The 17422-nt window shown below is 61.6% G+C and overlaps 1 protein-coding gene across 1 annotated transcript in view; it reads right to left on the reverse strand.

Annotated features, from left to right (window-relative positions):
• Positions 1 to 1989: 1989 nt before the first annotated feature.
• Abcc1 (ATP-binding cassette, sub-family C (CFTR/MRP), member 1) overlaps positions 1990 to 17422 on the reverse strand; it is a 40446-nt gene continuing 25013 nt past the window's right edge. The window contains exons 20-31 of the mRNA XM_013011201.1: positions 14315 to 14531; positions 13598 to 13730; positions 13013 to 13220; positions 11685 to 11995; positions 11176 to 11375; positions 9499 to 9649; positions 8988 to 9089; positions 8335 to 8481; positions 6197 to 6355; positions 5615 to 5781; positions 4760 to 4954; positions 1990 to 3379 (exon numbers count right to left, since the gene is read on the reverse strand). Coding sequence (XP_012866655.1) covers positions 3271 to 3379; positions 4760 to 4954; positions 5615 to 5781; positions 6197 to 6355; positions 8335 to 8481; positions 8988 to 9089; positions 9499 to 9649; positions 11176 to 11375; positions 11685 to 11995; positions 13013 to 13220; positions 13598 to 13730; positions 14315 to 14531 — 2099 coding nt within the window. The 3' untranslated portion in view covers positions 1990 to 3270. The remainder of the gene's footprint in view (positions 3380 to 4759; positions 4955 to 5614; positions 5782 to 6196; positions 6356 to 8334; positions 8482 to 8987; positions 9090 to 9498; positions 9650 to 11175; positions 11376 to 11684; positions 11996 to 13012; positions 13221 to 13597; positions 13731 to 14314; positions 14532 to 17422) is intronic.

Raw genomic sequence — 17422 nt, forward strand, 5'->3', positions numbered from 1 at the left:
TCTTGTTTGTGTCTATTCACTTCTGCACTGCCTGCCTGCAGTCAGGGCCTTGAGCTTTCTTGCTCACAGCTGGCCCTCCACTACCTGAGCCACACCTCCAGCCCAGCTTTTTGCTGGAGTTGCCAGGAACACAGCCCAAGACTCAACAAGCTTCAAGCATAGGGTTTTAAAATCTGAATCCAGCTTCTTTTTCTAGGAACCCAGAGGTCATAAGAACACCAAATGCCATGGGGTCAAGGGTCAGGGGTCAGAGCTGGCTGAAGCCCAGCGCCGGCTCTGACCTGGGGCAGTCAGTGCCCAGCTCACTGCACTGTTGAGGCCAAATCCTGAACTCAGACCAACTCCTGCCATCGTCCACGCCAGGCTAAGGCCCCACAGGCACGCGGGTAAATAACCCAAGTTCGCACACTGCACACAGCTGGGGAGGCGAGCCAGGACCCCGTGTACGCAGAGAGCCACGCATGCGTCCCTGCTGCCCTACAGCACCTACCTGTCCCTGGCGCACACGCTCTGTGCCACACCCGGCACTCGCTGGACAGTGCCACTCCACCCCAGGACACGGCATCCAGCGTGTGTCCCCCCAGCGGCTGGCTTCTGCCCTGCTCAAGTCCAGGCTCGCCCCTAGCGGCCATGGCCACCTGACTGCAGTGGCCACCACCTCGGGCCCCTGGCCCTTGACACAAGCCAATGGCTTCACTCGTGGACGACATCACTCAGGAAAACAGCAGTGCGAGTGGTGACTCAGGGCGCGCACCCCAAAATACAGGCATTCCCCACTACTCAATTCCCACACCCCAAACCCGAGTCTCAGCGCCTCTTTCCATCCGGGAGGATGGAGACTGACCCATACCCGAGGCCACAGCCCGAGCGCCCACATCATCACCCTTCCCCAGCTCCGGAGACCTGAGCCGGTCCCTGAGCAGAAGGCAGTCTCCCCCTTTATCAACATTCTATCAGGTCAACAAGACAGCAGTGGCTCACTCCTACAATCCCAGCTACGGAGGAGGCTGAGCGCTTGGGATTCCGGCCCGCCAGGGCAGGAAAGTCCGTGAGACTCTTATCTCCAATGAACCACCAGAAAACCGGAAGTGGTGCTGTGGCTCAAGTGGTAGAGCACTAGCCTTGAGCTGAAGAGCTGAGGGACAGCGCCCAGGCCCAGAGTTCAAGTCCTATGACTGATCAAACAAACAAACAGTTCAGTGGTGGTATGCACCTGTAATCCCAGCTACCTGGGAGAGGTTCAGGAGGATCAGTGTCCAGAGCTGGCCCTGGGAAAAAGTGTGAGACCCTATCTGAAAAGTAGAGCATAAAGGACTGGGACTTAGCTCAAGAGGCTCTGGGTTCAAACCCTAGTACTACCAAAAAAAGTGTCCAAAATTGCCCTAGAACATCCCTTTGCATTAGTCAGGACAGGTGAAGCCATGCCACAGTAATGAACACAATGGTTGCTTTCAAGCTGACAGAATTTGCGTGTGTGTGGTTTGTGTGTGGTGTGTTTGTTTGTGTGCCCATACTGGGTCTTGAACTTGGGGCTTGGGTGCTGTCCCTTAGCTTTTTTGCTCAAGGTTGGCCTTCTACCACTTGAGCCACGGCCTCACTCTTGGCTTTTTGCTGGTTAATTGGAGATAAGTCTCAGAGATTAGTCTGCCCAGGCAGATCTCAGCCTCCTGTGTAGCTGGGCTGACAGCGCGAGCCCTGTGCCCGGCTGCCACCTGGCCTTTGCCTGGGGACGTGCTGTGGGGCGCTGGCACGCCATGCAGGAGCCCAGCCAGCCCGGCACGCAAAGCTGCGAGTCACATGACCACCCAAGGACTCAAGCTGGGGGCCCAGGCTGCCCCCCTCCCTGCCAAGCCCCGTCCTCTGCCCTCCATCTTGACTTCGAACCCCCAATTCTGACAGACCACCACACAACATACCTGCCCTGCGCCGACGCCCCCAGAGCAGAGCGCTGCCCCTGCGGCCCGCACCCCGAACGACAGGCGGTGGTCATTTAGAAAGAAATAAAATATTTTGTTTTACTGAAAATTACTCGCAAGTGTTCACGTTTCCAGTGTTAAGTCATTACAAAAAGAGGCCCAAGGAAAACCTGGGTTCTCGAACGTGAAAGAATGGCTTAACTTACAAAAAAAATAAATATACATTTCCACTTAAAAGAAAAAAGTCGGCAGCAGAACTCACGGCGGGCGCGAGTCCCGGGCAGCTGTGGGGCCTCGCTGCTTCGGGGGGTGTCACCGAGACCTCTCCCCCGCAGACCCGCCTGGAAAGACCACACACGAGCCAAAGGTCAAGTGCAAAGCCAGGCCCGGCGGCGGCCTTGGGGCGCTGTCCCCCTGCGCACCCCTCTTGGAAAGGCAGCTCTCCACGCTGGCTTCCTCCCTGGAGCAGCACTTAGTGAGGGGCTGGGGAGCCGGAGGCGGCTGCCGGGTGTCCAGGGGAGAAACTGAGCTCTGAAAACGAGGGACTCGGGGGGCTTTTTGGTATCCAGCGGCGGTCCGTGCTGTTGACCTTGGAGGTGTCCAGTTGTGACCTTGGATGTGCGTTGGCAGACCTTGTGAGAGGCCCATCCCATCCAAGCGGCAGGGGCGGGAAGAAGGCGGGGAGGGCGAGCTGGGGGAGGGTGGGTTCGGAGGATGAGCTCTGGGGGTGCCTGAGCCCCCCTTCACCCCGGGGGGGGGAGGGTGCCTCTCGTCACTGACGCAAATCCCATCGGAGACATTGCTGGGCGCTGCCTCTGCCCCCCGGGCCCCGGAGCAGCTGGAAGACGAGAGGTGGTCGCGAGGACAGTCCGGGGCCCCGAGGGGGCGGAGCGAGGCGTCCGGCAGGCGTCAGGACACTGGAGGTGACGGGAGGCTGCGGGGAAAGCCACGTGGCCGTGGAGAGGTGCAAGGCAGTTGGCTGGGTTTGGTCACTAGCGTGTTTCGCACAACCAATTTCTCGAGAAGGCGACTGTGGGTGCCGCAGCCCCCTCCGTGGGAGCCGGGCCTGCAATCTGAGGTGCGCGTCTTGTGGGGTGCGCATCTTGTGGGGTGCGCGTCAGAGGCCAGGGCACACGTTTGGGGTGGGAGGCATCTCTGCCTCTAAGCAGGGCCGGGCAGCGGCTGCTGCTTGCTGTGTTTTGGCGCTGGGGGTGGGGGGTGGGGGTGCGGTTGGTTTTCTTTCTTCGTTTTTGGTTTCTGTGTGGGAGGCCGGGCCCCCCCCCCAGGGTGCCGGCTCGCCCCGGGGTGCGGGGCCGTGGGCCTTGCAGTTCTGGTCGGGCACCGGCTGCGGGCCTCACACCAGGCCGGCGTCTTTGGCCATGCTGTAGAAGAGCCCCCTGTCCTGCAGGAGCTGCGCCGGCGAACCGCACTCGCAGATCTCGCCCTTGTCCAGGACAATCACCCTGCGGGGAGAGGACGCAGGCGTGAGGGGCACGGCGGCGCTGGGCACCTCGCGCCCACCACGGCTTTGGGTCAGGCCCTCGACATCTTCTGCCAGGACTGACAGAGCCATCGCCCCACTGGCTTCCTACCCCCAAGCCCCACCCCCACTTTTTTCTGTAGGATTTTTGTTGCGGTGGGGCCTGAACTCTGGGCCTGGGCGCTGTCCCTGAGCTCTTCAGCTCAAGGCCAGTGCTCTACCACTTGAGCCAAAGTGCCACTTCCGGCTTTCTGGTGGTTTATTAGAGATAAGAGTGACTCCTACCCAGGCTGGCTTTGAAGCATGATCCGCAGATCTCAGCCTCCTGAGTAGCTGGGAAGACAGGTGTGAGCCACCAGCGCCCAGCTTTTTTCTGTGGTTTTGAAGATTGAACCCAGAACCTCCTGTATGCTAGGCAGAAGATCTGCCACCTGAACTATGGCCCCAGCCCCTTCAATCCCAATTTCTAATCAATGTCTAATGGGTATGAGGCTGCCGTGTGTGTGTGTGTGTGTGTGTGTGTGTGTGTGTGTCTCTCTCTCTCTCTCTCTCTCTCTCTCTCCTGGGGCTTGAACTCTGATCCTGGATGCTGTCACTGACTTTTTCTTTGCGCAAAGCTCGTGTTCTATCATTTGAACCACAGCTCCACTTCTGGCTTTTTGGTGGTTAACTGGAGATAGGAATCTCACAGCTTCCCTGCCCAGGCTGGCTTTGAACTGTGATCCTCAGACCCTGGCCTCCTGAGCAGCGGGGATGAGGGGGGAGCGGCCTGTCACCTGCGTGGCCTCCACAGTGGTGGGAATAGCGTTGATGGGGACAGGGCCGCCGCGGCTCCCGCGCATCATCTGAAGGGCTCAATTCTCTGCGCTTGCGCGGTGCTCTGCAGCCCAGCCCCGGCCTCCTGCTCCGCGCGGCCTCCCGCTCCTCCTCCCTCGGTGCCCGCCTCCAGGCCCAGCGGCCTGGGCTGTGCCCCGACCTCCAATGCTCTCCCTGGATCAAAGCTGGCCTGAGGCCCAATGCAGCGCCCCACCTGCTGTTCTTGCTTTGGGGGATACTGGAGTTCGGAATCGGGGCCCTGTGAATGCTCAGCAGGCGCTCTGCCACTTGAGCCACGCCTCCCGCCCTTTTGTGCTTTTGTTACTTGTCAAACGAGGTCTGGCTCTCTGCCCGGCAGACCCGGGCCACGACGGTCCTAATGACGCTTCCAGTGTAGTTGAGATGCCGCAGCAGACGCTGCTCCGGCTTTGTCATTGGTTGCCGTGCCCAGGCGGGGGCGGGGGCTCTGTCCACCGAGGCGGCGGTGCGCATGGGGCCCATGCTGAATGAATGAATAGATGGAGGAGCCAGCCAGCCAGCGCCGTACCTGGTGTAGTCCATGATGGTGTTGAGCCGGTGGGCGATGGTGAGCACCGTGCAGTCGTGGAACTGCGTCCGGATGGTGGACTGGATGAGGTCATCCGTCTCCAGGTCCACGGCGGCCGTGGCCTCGTCCAGCACCAGGATCTTCGTCTTCCTCAGCAGGGCGCGGGCCAGGCACACGAGCTGCCGCTGCCCCACGCTGCGGAGGGAGAGCGCAGTGGTGGCGCAGGTCCGAAGCCTCGGAGCAAACGACCCCCCCCCAACCCGAGCCCAGGCCCACCCCAGCCTTGCTCAAGGGGAGGCTGACCTACGTGAGGCCCGCAGACGCTCCCCCCCCAGCCCCGTGGGACACTGCAGGCCTGTCCCACTCCTGTGCCCCCCCGTTGCCATGGCAACCTGCCCAGGCCAGGATGCCGGAGGGACTTGTGGACTGGTGCCCGATGAGGCTGCGCTCCTCATCCCCCGCCAGCCCCCGCCACGTGAACGCGCCCAGCCGAGATCAGCCACGCCCCGGGGCGGGCCGCACGCGCCCCTCAGGGAACCCCAGCTTGGACGTCATGGTGACCGAGAATGGAATGCAGCCCTGGGACGGTGACACCGGGTCTGACCCAGGGGCAGCGGGCGGGCACGGAGGGCTGGGGTGGGGACTGACACGGGCGCCCCTGCAGCAGCGGCTGGCAGCCAGGACAGAGCTGCCAAGGAAGGAAACGCATCAGCCATCTTGGCTGTACCTCAAGCTACAGAGAGTCTGGTGGGAAGCGTGTCTCACAGTGGGAGACGGGGCCCGCAGGGAAGAGGCTGGGTGGGATTCCCCAGGCCGGGGTGTCGGGAGGTCCCCCCCGACCCCCTCCCCGCCCACCTGAGGTTCTCCCCGCCTTCTGCACACTCGTGTTCCAGCCTGTCAGGAAGGGTCGAGACGAAGCCCTTCAGGTGAGCCAGCTCCAGCGCCGTCCAGACGTCGTCATCCGAGTACTGGCTGAATGGGTCTAGGTTCATGCGCAGCGAGCCCGAGAACAAAACGGGGTCCTGCAGAGCCGAGCAGAGCAGAGCAGAGGGCATGGCAGGGCTCGCTCAGCCGCTCGGGACATTCCCAAGAAGCGTCAGTGTGCAAAACCCGGCGAGCAGCTTCCAACGGGAGACAAAGCCCTGGCAATGCCCCGTCTCCTTCAACCTCCGTCCTGTGTCTCACGGAGACGCCTTGTGGGCACCCAACCCCCGTCCCCAGCCACGAGGCTGCAGTGCTGTGGGCCACACCTGGCGCCAGGTAAATCCAGGTAAGCGGCGGTTACACGGGATCTCTGATGGCACCACATCAAGAGAGGCGGTTATGTTACTCTTGGAAGATGCTTTTGAGCTGGGGTTGGCTGACTGTGTGGATGCGGCCCGCCCCTCCCACCTGGCCCCACCCCCACCCAGCTCCCCCCACGCAGCCCCACCCCACCTGCGGGATGATAGTGATCTTGAAGCGCAGGTTGTGCAGGCCGATCTTGGCAATGTTGACGCCATCGATGATGATCTCTCCCTCTGCGGACTCATTGATCCGAAACAGGCCCAGGGTCAGAGATGACTTCCCAGCTCCCGTCCGGCCCACAATGCCAACCTGAGGGTCAGGAAGAGCCAGCGTGAGGGAGGGTGCTAGGCAGTGGAGGGTCTCTGTGCCCTTGTTGGACGCCGATCACCAGCTGGGCATCACCTCATTGGCCCAACTCCCGCCATAGCCAAGGCTCGTGCGCCACAATTCCCTGGAACCGTCCTTCGGGGACTGCTTTGACCGGAGGCCAACACGCTTCTCTTTGCCAGGTTCCCTGATGACCCAATCTGCCCTTTTCAAAAGTTGGTAGAGACCCCCAAAAAGACAGGGAGGGAGGGACGCTTCATGTCCTGCTCTGCTCAACACAGTGCGTTTGTTGGGCAGCCGCTGGGCGTTTCCTGACCTCCCGACTCTGTCCCATCTCTGCTTCAAGGAGCGGCTCCTGGCAGCTGTGGCAAAATCTGCTTCGAGCAGAATCCAGTCCCCTGGGCCCCTCTCACATGGCCTGGACTCACTGAAGGGAACCAGGAACCTGGCGAACAGCCAATGACAGGCTTCCTGTCATCTATCCTGAGCCAATGATGGGCATTCCTGACATCCAACTACAGTGAATGATGGGCATTCCCGACATCCAACCACAGCCAATGACGGGGTTCCTGTCATCCATCCTAAGCCAATGACGGGCATTCCTGACATCCAACTACAGCTAATGACGGGGTTCCCGTCATCCAACCTGAGCCAATGATGGGCATTCCCAACATCCAACTACAGACCATGACAGGCTTCCTGTCATCCATCCTAAGCCAATGAAGGGCATTCCCGGCATCCAACTACAGCCAATGACAGGCATTCCCAACATCCAACCTGAGCCAATGACGGGCATTCCCAACATCCAACCTGAGCCAATGACGGGCATTGCGGACATCCAACTACAGCCAATGACGGGCATTGCTGACATCCAACTACAGCCAATGACGGGTTCCTGACACCCTCTACTCTTGGGCCCTTGGGAAATGGACTCGCTCAACCTCTAATGTGTCACAGTACAGCACGTGTGCCAAAATTCCCACGACGTCACCAAAGCCACGGACTCAGAAGTACGTCCCCTCATTGCAAGTGAGAATGCACCCCATGGGGCAGAAGGCTTTGTCCCAGGTGGCAGATGGTTCAGTAACTCCATATGCTCAGAAGTGCAGATGGCCAGGGGACCTTTGACCGACTTCTGAGGACAGTCTAAGGGTCTCCGGGCAGGAGCGCCTTCTCGGAATAGCTTGGAACTACGGGAAGCTTCTAAAGTTCCAGTAACTCCCTGTGTCCCGAGCACGCCTTGTAGTGACGGAGACATCACATGTTCCCTGGACTCTGAGGCCAGCATAGACTTCATAGAGGACCCTGACGTCTTGTAGAGACAGGTGGGTGTGGCCTAGCATCACTACATGTTCTGCATCTCTCAAGAAAGCCAGAAGGATTATTCTATAAAGTATTACTTTATTTCTTTTTAAGACAGGCTCATCTCAAACTCTCAATCCTCCTCCTACCTCAACATCCTCAATACAAGGATTATAGTACTTTCCTTGTGCCCCCCCCCTTTTTTGTCATTTGTGAGGCTTAAACTCAGGGCCTGGGCGCTGTCCCTGAGCCTCTTTGTGTTCAAGGCTATGCTCTACCACTTGAGCCACGGCACCACCATTGGGCTTTGAGTGGTTAATTGGAGATAAGAGTCTCCCAGGGACTTTTCTGCCTGGGTTGGCTTCAAACCGCCATCCTCATGGATCTAAGCTTCCTGAGTGGCTGTGATTACAGGTGTGAGCCACTGGTGCCTGGCTCTCGTGCCCTTTTCCAATGCTCCATGTAAGTACTGGGAATTGGGCCCAGGGCCTTTGCACATGCTAGGTAATAAGCCTTTACTTCAGATTTTCTTTCAGCGCACCACTGGGCTTCCGGGCTGTTTCCAGCGTACAACCCGTTGCTAGTCCCCAAATGGCTCTTTCCATCAGCCCTGCCGGGGCCCGGGGCCCCCACCGCGGCCGGGGACCAGGCGCGCCCACCTTTTCTCCGCCGTTGATGGTGACGTTGATGTGCTTGAGAACCATGTCCAGGTCGTCTCGGTAACGCAGGCCGTAGTCTCGGAATTCCACCCGGCCCTCCTGGGGCCAGCTGCTGGGCGGGGCCGTCTCCCTGATCTGCCAGGGAGCCTTCCGTCCCAACGGGGGGGGGGGGGGGGGGGGGGGAGAGCAGAGAAGCCCGCATGAGCCGGCCGCCCCAGGCCCCTCCCCTCCTTGCGTGTGAGACTTCCGGGCCTTTAGCTCCTGCAGCCCCTGGCCACTTCCGGTCACCCTCCTACCTAGCCCCGTGTCCCCGAGAAGCACTTTCAGAGCACCAGACACCTCCTGTGTGACCCTGGTGGCCACTGCGCACTGTCTCCTGGGCCCAGTGCATATGACAGGTGTTCAATCACCGCTTATGGACTGGCTTGGGGAAGGGAGAGAGGTAGCAGGGGGCGGGGGGGTCCCCAGCTGCCCTGTGGTCTGCAGGGGCTCACCAGGAGCACCAGTTAACAGTAAAAGACAACCCCAGTGAGCCCGAGTATCTCTTGGCCTCACCTCCAGGCAGCCCGCGGGCGTGCCGCTCACACGCCCAGCTTACGCAGGGCTCGGGGGTCCTGGGCCACGCCCAGGCCAGGCCGCCCAGGCTGCTTTACCTCCTTCTCCGTCTCTGAGTACTCCTTGAGCCTCTCCACGGCCACGATGTTGGTCTCCATCTCGGAGGACATCCGGACCAGCCAGTTGAGGTACGTTGTGACCTGCAGGCGGGGGTAATCACGCTGACTTACCGCAGTGAGTGTGAGTTTCTTATTTCCATTAAGTGATTGGGTCAATAGTCACTGATTACGGCTGCACACAGAAAGTGGCAAAGCCACACACAGCCGGTCCCTGACCCGTAGGTCACACTTCCCGAAGGGAAGTAACAAAGTATTTGCAACCCATGGCATGAAAATTCCAGAGATGCAGACAAAGCAGCACTCTGAGGAATCTTTGTAGCTTTAAAAGCCTCTTCCTTCCAGCCAGAGCATCCCACTGGTGGAGAACTGTGGCCACGCCTCCAAATCCCCCACTGCGCTCCCTTCTCCAGCCCCGGCCCCAGGATCCCAAACAAGAGCCACCCATGGGGGTGGAGGGCGGTCTGAGCACCAAGAGCGCCTCCGGTCCTACCTGCAGGGAGTAAGACACGGACAGGCCTACCAGGCCGGCGCTGAGGCCCTGCCGGCCCACGGCGCTGAGGCTGTTTCTGGAGATGACTGAGAACAGGGCGGCAAACAGGACGATGCAGTTGCCGACATACTCCAGCCGCACGGCCAGCCACCTGCAGAGAACCACAGCCGTGTAGACACGCCTCCCCGTGCACGCGCACGCGCATGCGCGCGCGCGCGCACACAAGGCCGGCCTTCCAGCGACCTGGCTTCTCTCTCACGAGGGAAGGAGCAGCCAATCTGCCGACTGCAGTGAAGCCCTGAAGCTCATCAGGGCCGGCCACCTGGCACAGGAGAAGGGGGGATGGGGGGGAGGGAAGGGGGGAGGGAGGGACACGGGTGTCCCTGGACGTCTCGCCACCCCAGGGATGAAAATAGAATTCTCCAGAAGCCTCCTTCCCGGGAATTTCCAGTTTGTCACAGTGAGGACCGGCTTCTCAAGAAATCTCACACACACACGTGTCCATTCACGAGTGCCCAGAATTCTCAAGCACTCAAAAGCCTGGGGGGTCCCACCCAGCCATCGGGGGGCCTGGGCCTGACCCCAGCAACAACAACAAAACCAACAGATGAAATCTCTCTGCCAGAGATGCTTCTAAAAGACACTAAGAAACAAGCCGGCACTTTTGATGTCTGTTATAGTCCTAGACTCCCGTTACATCCAGGTGTTCTGAGGATGGGGTCCTCTGCTTTTAAAACGTCAGCACATCTGCCCTTGGTCTGTTGAGGCAGTGTCTCGCTGGCAGCCGAGTCTAGCTTCAAACTCCCGATCTGCTCCCCCAGAGCCTCCAAGGGCTGGGATTATAGGCATGTGCCACCAGGCCTGGCAAGTTTCATTGGCTTAAAACCTTTATAAGCTGTTGTGTGGCCGGAGGAAGATGGTTTCCCCATTTCCATTGTGAAGCCGGGGTGGGGGACAGAGCTGGGCATGACTCCCCACAGCACCCCCGGTGCTCACCACAGTAACCCCATGTGCCACCATGCTGAGCACTGGGCAACCCCCCTGCCTAGTTTTGAAGGATGAGTTTCACTTTGGGAAGGCAATTTCCTCGGGCTCAGCTCCTCTGAGCACACTGCCTTGGTGTACCGCAGATGGGGGTACAGCACCCCTCGGCGGGGACCTGAGCTGTGGGAATGACCTGATATCCCGGGACCCTGGCTGAAGGGCAGCGTGGGGCCTGCTGACTCAGTACCCTGGGTCCCGGGCTCGTAGCTTCTGCTTGTCCTTTGTGTTTTTTTTGTCAGTCGTGGGGCCTGAACTCTGGGCCTGGGCGCTGTCCCTCAGCTCTTCAGCTCAAGGCGAGCGCTCTACCACTTGAGCCACAGCGCCACTTCCGGTGTTCAGGTGATTTATTGGAGATAAGGGTCTTAGGACTTTCCTGCCCGGGCTGGCTTTGAACCTCGATCCTCAGATCTCAGCCTCCTGAGTAGCTAAGATGACAGGCGTGAGCCACCAGCACCCAGCTTCTGCTGGTCCATTTTTATCTAAGGGTCTTGGTACATAGCCCATGCTGGACTCAAACTCCAGATCCTCCTGCCTCTGTCTCCCCAAGTGCCGGGATTAGAGACGTGTGCGTCCCGCCCGGGCCGGCCGCGGCCGTGGGTGGGCAGGGTGCCCCCGCCTCTCTGCGGGCCTCACCGGTTGGCCACGATGCTGGGGTAGTAGGCCTTCTGGTTCTCATCCACCTTCAGGTCGCTCTGGCGCACGAAGCGCTCCTGGTCCTCAAAGGCGCGGATGACGCTGACCCCCAGCAGGGTCTCGTTGAAGTGCGAGTAGACGGGGGAGCGGCTGACCGACTCGAGGCGCTTGAGCTGCCGGGAGGAGGCCACGTAGAACCTCTGCGGGGAGAGCGGGTGGGGTCACCGAGGGGCGCCCCCCGGGGAGCCGAGCGGCCCGCAGGAATGGGGACAACACCGTGACGGGAGACACAGCTGTCCTCCCTCGTGATGGGGCGCTGCTCCCGCCCTAACCCGGGCACCAGCCGGCGCTGGCTGGTCTCAGGGTGGGAAACGGGACGTGCTAGCTGGAGCCCCAGCAGCTGTGCTGGAGCGGGAGACCGGCTAAAGAGCAGAAGGCTTTGGCAACCATGGTAACACAGAACTAAGCGGAAAGGAAGCCACAGTGGAGGCCAGGACCGGCCCGCTCACCTGCACGAAGAAGTAGACAAGGCCCAGGGGCGGGATGATGACGGCGGCGATGGGCGTGGCCAGCAGGATGATGACGCAGGCGCCCACCACGTTGAAGAGGGAGCCCATGTACATCTTGATGACCTGCGGGATCATGGAGTCCACCGTGTCCAGCTCCTTGGAGAAGCGGTTCACCAGGTTCCCGCTGGGCGTGCGCTCGAAGAAGCTCATGGGCGAGCGGAGGACGTTGTGCAGCAGGTCCAGGTGCAGGCGGCGGGAGGCCAGGATGCCCCCGATGGACACCGTCATGGAGTAGCCGAACACGGCGATTCCTGCGGCCCGGGCATCGGCGTGAGCGCAGCGGGGGCCGCCCGGGGCCGCACTGTCACCGCCGCCCCAGCTCACAGCGGGCTCACAGATGACAGCGGGGCAGCAATGTCCCCCCCGCTGTGCTGGCCGGCCAGCGTGGGAGCACTGGACAGCGAGCGCGGCCCGGGGCCCCCGGCATCGCCACCCCCTGAGCCTTCCAGTTCCGATCGCGTCTATGGAGAGCAGACAGCACAGCTCCTGAACACAGCCTACAGCCTGGCTGTGTGACCCAGGGGACACCACACCCTCTCTGAGTAGGACTACAAGGTCCCCTCCCCCTGGTAGCTGGGCATGAGGCGCAAGAGGGTCCCCCCGACTCAGCGCCCCCAGGGCCTCTGGCCTCGACGTTCCCCAGCTGTGCGATGGGTGCCCCGGGTGCTCCTCCTCTGTGTGTCCCATGGGAAACAAAGCACCCAGAAGACATTTGTTCCACTTGAAGGTGAGGCTCGGGGATACAGAGCCAAGCACCATCAATGTAAGAGTGAAATAAAAGCCGGGCACCGGTGGCTCACGCCTGTCAACCTAGCTACTCAAGAGGCTGAGATCTGAGGATCACGGTTCAAAACCAGGCTGGACAGGAAAGTCCGTGAGACTCTTATCTCCAATGAACCACCAGAAAACCAGAAGTGGCGCTGTGGCGCAAGTGGTAGAGCGCTTGCCTTGAGCTGAAGAGCTGAGGGAGAGCGCCCAGGCCCAGAGTTCAAGCCCCACAACCAACAAAACGAAACAAAACAGTGAAATAAAGGAAAACAAGACAAGAAGTAAAAGAGCAATAGAAAGTAAACCGAAATAAAAAAGAAAAGAAAGACCTCAAACATTCATTCCATCAACAGGCGGGTGTTTTGACAGCGGGTCTGTCTGAGTCTGGCTTGGTTTGGCCACGTCCCCCGAGGACTCGAGGAGCCCGTGCTGAGGCGGGCAGGAGAAGCATATGTGACGGCCGGAGCCACCGTGAGCGGGGTGGGACGGGAGGCACTCACCTTGTAAAATGCCCAGGGCTCCGTAGACGCCCAGCCGGAGCTTGGTGAGCCCCTGGGTCCCGTTGACGATAGGGTCGTCCGTCCAGAGGCTGAGCCAGTAGTTGGAGGCCAGGGCGGAGACGTGGTTACACAGGAACAGGAAGATGCTCAGGAAGGAGATGAAGAGGCCGATGGCCTTCATGTATTCCCAGTACACGGTGAGCTTCACCTGGGCGGGCAGAGCAGGCCAAGGACCAGTCAGCGTCAGCGCAGTTCCCAGAGCCCCGCCTACTGCCCATCGCCACCTCCCCCCTGCCCCGTGAGTGCCTGGGGAGCGGGTGCAGAGATGATCGGGCCCCTCCCCTCCTCTAGCCCCCCCCCGGGGTGGACATGGGGCTGGGGGGGGCAGGTGTCAACCCCCAGACCTCCCATCCTCAGGGTATCGAGAGGTCACTCCTGGTGACCTTGGGGGCTCTTTGTGCAGGAAATGGGGCTCATTCTGGACCCCCTCCTCCGCCGGTGAGGGTTGCAGTCTCAGTCTTTCAGGTCGCGGCGGTGGCGGAGGGCAGTGGCGGCCGCGCCCGGCGCCCGGCAGGTGACCCTTACCTGGCCGGTCTGCGCCTTGTCGGTCTCCATCAGCCTCCAGGCCTCCTCCTTGCTGCCGGCCTCCGGCAGCTCGGCGGTGCTGGCGTGGTGCTTGCTGGCATCCCCGCTGTATGAGGAGCTGCTGCTCAGCTGCCTGGGAAGGCGGAGGGCAGGGCGTCGGCCCGAGGCTTGGGTGGGGGAGGTGAGGGAAGGGGGTGTCCTGTTCAGGGGGTGATGAGCCGGGAGGAAGTGGGCACCAAGCTTCTCGGTCTGTGAGCACCCGGGATGGTCTGCACAAAACCACCAACTACCACTGGAGGGCAGGACATGTTCAGGAAAGGCTGGGCGTAGTGGCGCACACCTGGAATCCCAGCACTGATTATTGTGGTGAGCTTTTATTTGCACACGATTTGAAGTGTATAGGAGAGCTGGCAGAGCAGGACTGTGTGTCTCTCCCACTGACTTACCAGCCTGCACCCTGTGCCTCATTTGCGTTACACCAGCATCCGTGTTTGTAATTTAAGAGTTCTGCAGGAGGCTTTCCTAGTGCCAGGAGCTGGCCTGGCAAGTGGGATCTTCCTGCCTGTGGCTCTGGAGTAGCTGGGATTACAGGTGTGTGCCATCACGCCCAGCCTGTGACTGCCTGCTGGGCCTGGACCAAGCTCAGGGAGGGAAGCATGGCTCCGCGGGGAGCCCGCTGGCAGGGGTGGGGCGGAGCTCGGGCAGGGCCAGCCTCACCTCTGCAGCTTCCCCATGTTGTCTGACACCAGCATGCCATTCTCCACTGGCTTGGCCTCCTTCCGCTGACTGCCGGGGCCGAGGGGCCCTGGGGAGACGCAGGGGGAGGAAGGCGGGGCTGTCACCCTCTGAGCAGAGGGACGCCACCCGGCCGCGGCTCGAGCAGACCCCAGACCTGGGGAGCCAGACCCCCCAGATTCCTCCCCCCTCCCCGCCCCTCAGCAAGCAGAGGCCTGTGGCAGCCGGGTCACAGCACACACCCACGACTGGAGGAGGGGGGTTTCTGGGGACCGTGGCTGTGACCCCAGTAGTAAGGGGGTGCCACCATTTGAACTGACCAGGTGGCGGCCTGTGGGGGGTCTGCCTGGTGTCTCCGATGCCCCCCGGGACAAGCAGCACCGACAAGCAGGCCGCCAGCGCCGACCCTGCAGTGCTCATGTCGCACGCAGCCCACAGACACCGCCCTGAACCCACGCCCGCACAGACACTCAGACGCAGACACAGACAGACACGCAGACACACAGACAAGGGAGGCGTGGAAGGCCAGCCCGGGGAGGTAGGCGGAGGGAGCCACGGACGCAGGCCACGTGGGAAGGTCCACGGCCCAGGCCGGGGTGGCATTCACAGCGCAGAATGCCACCGGGAGCCCCAGGACTGGGAGGAAGCGGGGTGCAGGCCGGCCCCGCAGTGAGCGAGTCCCAAGCACCACGGCAGCCGCTGCCCAGGCGGCGGGGGGGGGGACTCCTCAACTCCTCGCTGTGGCCGCCCTGAGGCTCCACTGGCCCAATCATCCACAAGATGGGGTCACGCAGGGCTGAAGTCCCGGGGACCCTGGGTGGCATCTGCAATGGCACCGCCACCCAGCCTGCCCCACGTGCTTCGAAGGCCTCTGTGGAGATCTGGGGCCCTGGAGACACAAACTGAACCCCGGCACCACCGCAAAGCAACCTGGGCCGGGCCGCCTGGAGTCTACAAGCACCGGTGCGCAGCCGTGCCACTGACCTCCCGCCGCGTCCTCCGCTCCGCCGCCTGTGAATCGCAAGATGACAGCGCGTTAGCCCCCCCTGGGCCTCCACCTCCAGCCCGCGCCACGGGGAGGAAGGCGGTCCCCGCCCCATGCAGGCCCAGGGGACGGTGCCCCCATACCCGGGCCAGCGTCTCCCCCCAAGAGCACAACGGCTCTACACCTAGTGCGCCACCCTGCACGCACAGCACACGGGCAGGTGGACAGACCACTCTGGGAAGAGCCAGAGAACACGCTGAACCCCCCTTCCCGCCCCCCACTGACCCCCCCCCACCAGCCTCCGGGGCCTCACGGTGGCTGCCGCAGCACTAACACGCCAGCCTGAAGCAAGGGGCATCATCAGCTCAGATTTGTTCTAATTGTCACCACTGGGAGCGCAGCAAAGAGGCAGAGGACCACTAGCGGGAGTGAGGCCCGGGCTCAGTCCCCGGTACCAGGGGCTGGGAAGGTGGCTCAGTGGTAGCGTGCTTGCCTAGCATGCACGAAGCCCTGGGTTCCATTCCTCAGCACCACATGTACAGAAAAAGGCGAATTGGCGCTGTGGCTCTAGTGGTAGAGCGCTAGGCAGACGCTTTACCTACCACTTGAGCCACACCCTGGGACGTTTTTGCTCTGGCCTTGTGTGTTTCACCAGGGGCGGCCATGGACGAGGCCCTAGTACTTATATGTCCCATGTAGCTGGAAAGACAGGTGTACGCTACCACGCCCAGCTTGCTGACACGGGGGCTCAGCACCTTTTACCGAGGTTTGCTAACATGGCCTTGCTCAGGAGGTGCTGGGACTCCTGGATGAGGGCCAGCTGGCCTCCCGGGGAGAGGGAGGGAAGGAGGAAGGGAGGGAGAGGATTCCCAGAGACTGCTTTATGGTCAGCACCAAGCTTTTGCCCAAACATGGAACTGCCCGGCTGCCTCACCCAGCCTCACCCCCAGGGGCGGCCTCCAAGTTCTCCTCCCCGAGGGGGAGGACAGGCAGCCCAGAGGGAGAGAGGGAAGGAGGGAGGGAGGGAGGGCGGGCGGCTCCGCCCCGCACTCAAGGCTTTTCAGTAAAGCAAGAAGAGGAAGGAGGCGGCACTGGTGGCTCACGCCTGCCATGGTAGCTGCTCAGGAGGCTGAGGTGGAGAGACCGAGAGTTCAAGGCTAGCCCAGGCAAACTTAGGGTGACTCTGTCTCAAAAGAATGCAATGTGGGCATGGCTGTCTGGCAGGTGCGAGGCCCTGGGTTCAATCCCCAGTGACTAATGACAGAGAGCCTGGCGCACAGGCCACCGTGAAGAAACAAGATGGAGGAGGGGGAGAAGGATGAGGGAGGAGGAGGGCAGAGACTGCAGGTGTAGCCCGTGGGAGCAAGACCCAGGACAGGCCAGGAGGGTGCCCAGCGCCCCCTGGAGGTGGGGGATAGAAGGACATCCCCCCCCTCTGGCTTTTGAGGCTTGCTTCTGCTCTGTGCGCCTGAGTAGCTTTCAATCCGTTTTTACAAATTCACCAGAAACCGGGCGGCCGCCCCCCTCTGGCTGTGACCCTCAGATGGGCTGGCCACTGGTCAAGTCTGCTCCCCACTGAGAGCCCCCCCTCTCCCCCCCATGAGGCTGGGCTTCCTGCAAATCACAGGGATGGGCGCTGTCTTCCGGTGGCGATGGTGAGCCCCGGCCCCAGGAAACAGGAGGACACCCCCGCGGTGCCCGGCCTTCCCCAGGCAGGGATGACACTAACGCGCCCCTCCGTACACCGTACAGACTCAATACGGGGGGGCGCTGGCAGCGCCCCATCACTCTGAGCGCACCCCGGCAGACCCCCCACCCCGTGTGCTCGGAATCCACCTGCTTGGTGCAGCCGGCCAAGTGCCCGGGCGCGGGCCAAAAGCGTGGAGCACACGCAGCCAAGGTCACGGCTGGGGCCGGCCGAGGCTGAGCGCCCGGGACGTGGCTGCGTGCCCAGCCCCGTGTCACACAGCGGGCAGGGGACAGGGAGGCCACCCACCTAGCCCGGGGCCTGAGCCGGGGCCTGTGTGGAAGGCAGGAATATCTGCAGGGAAGGTGGCGTTCTCGTGGCCAAATGAAGCAGAGAACAAAAGGAGATGGGGGCACTA

The sequence above is a fragment of the Dipodomys ordii genome, unplaced genomic scaffold (genome assembly GCF_000151885.1).
Source record: "Dipodomys ordii isolate 6190 unplaced genomic scaffold, Dord_2.0 Scaffold14, whole genome shotgun sequence".
Taxonomy (NCBI): Eukaryota; Metazoa; Chordata; class Mammalia; order Rodentia; family Heteromyidae; genus Dipodomys; species Dipodomys ordii.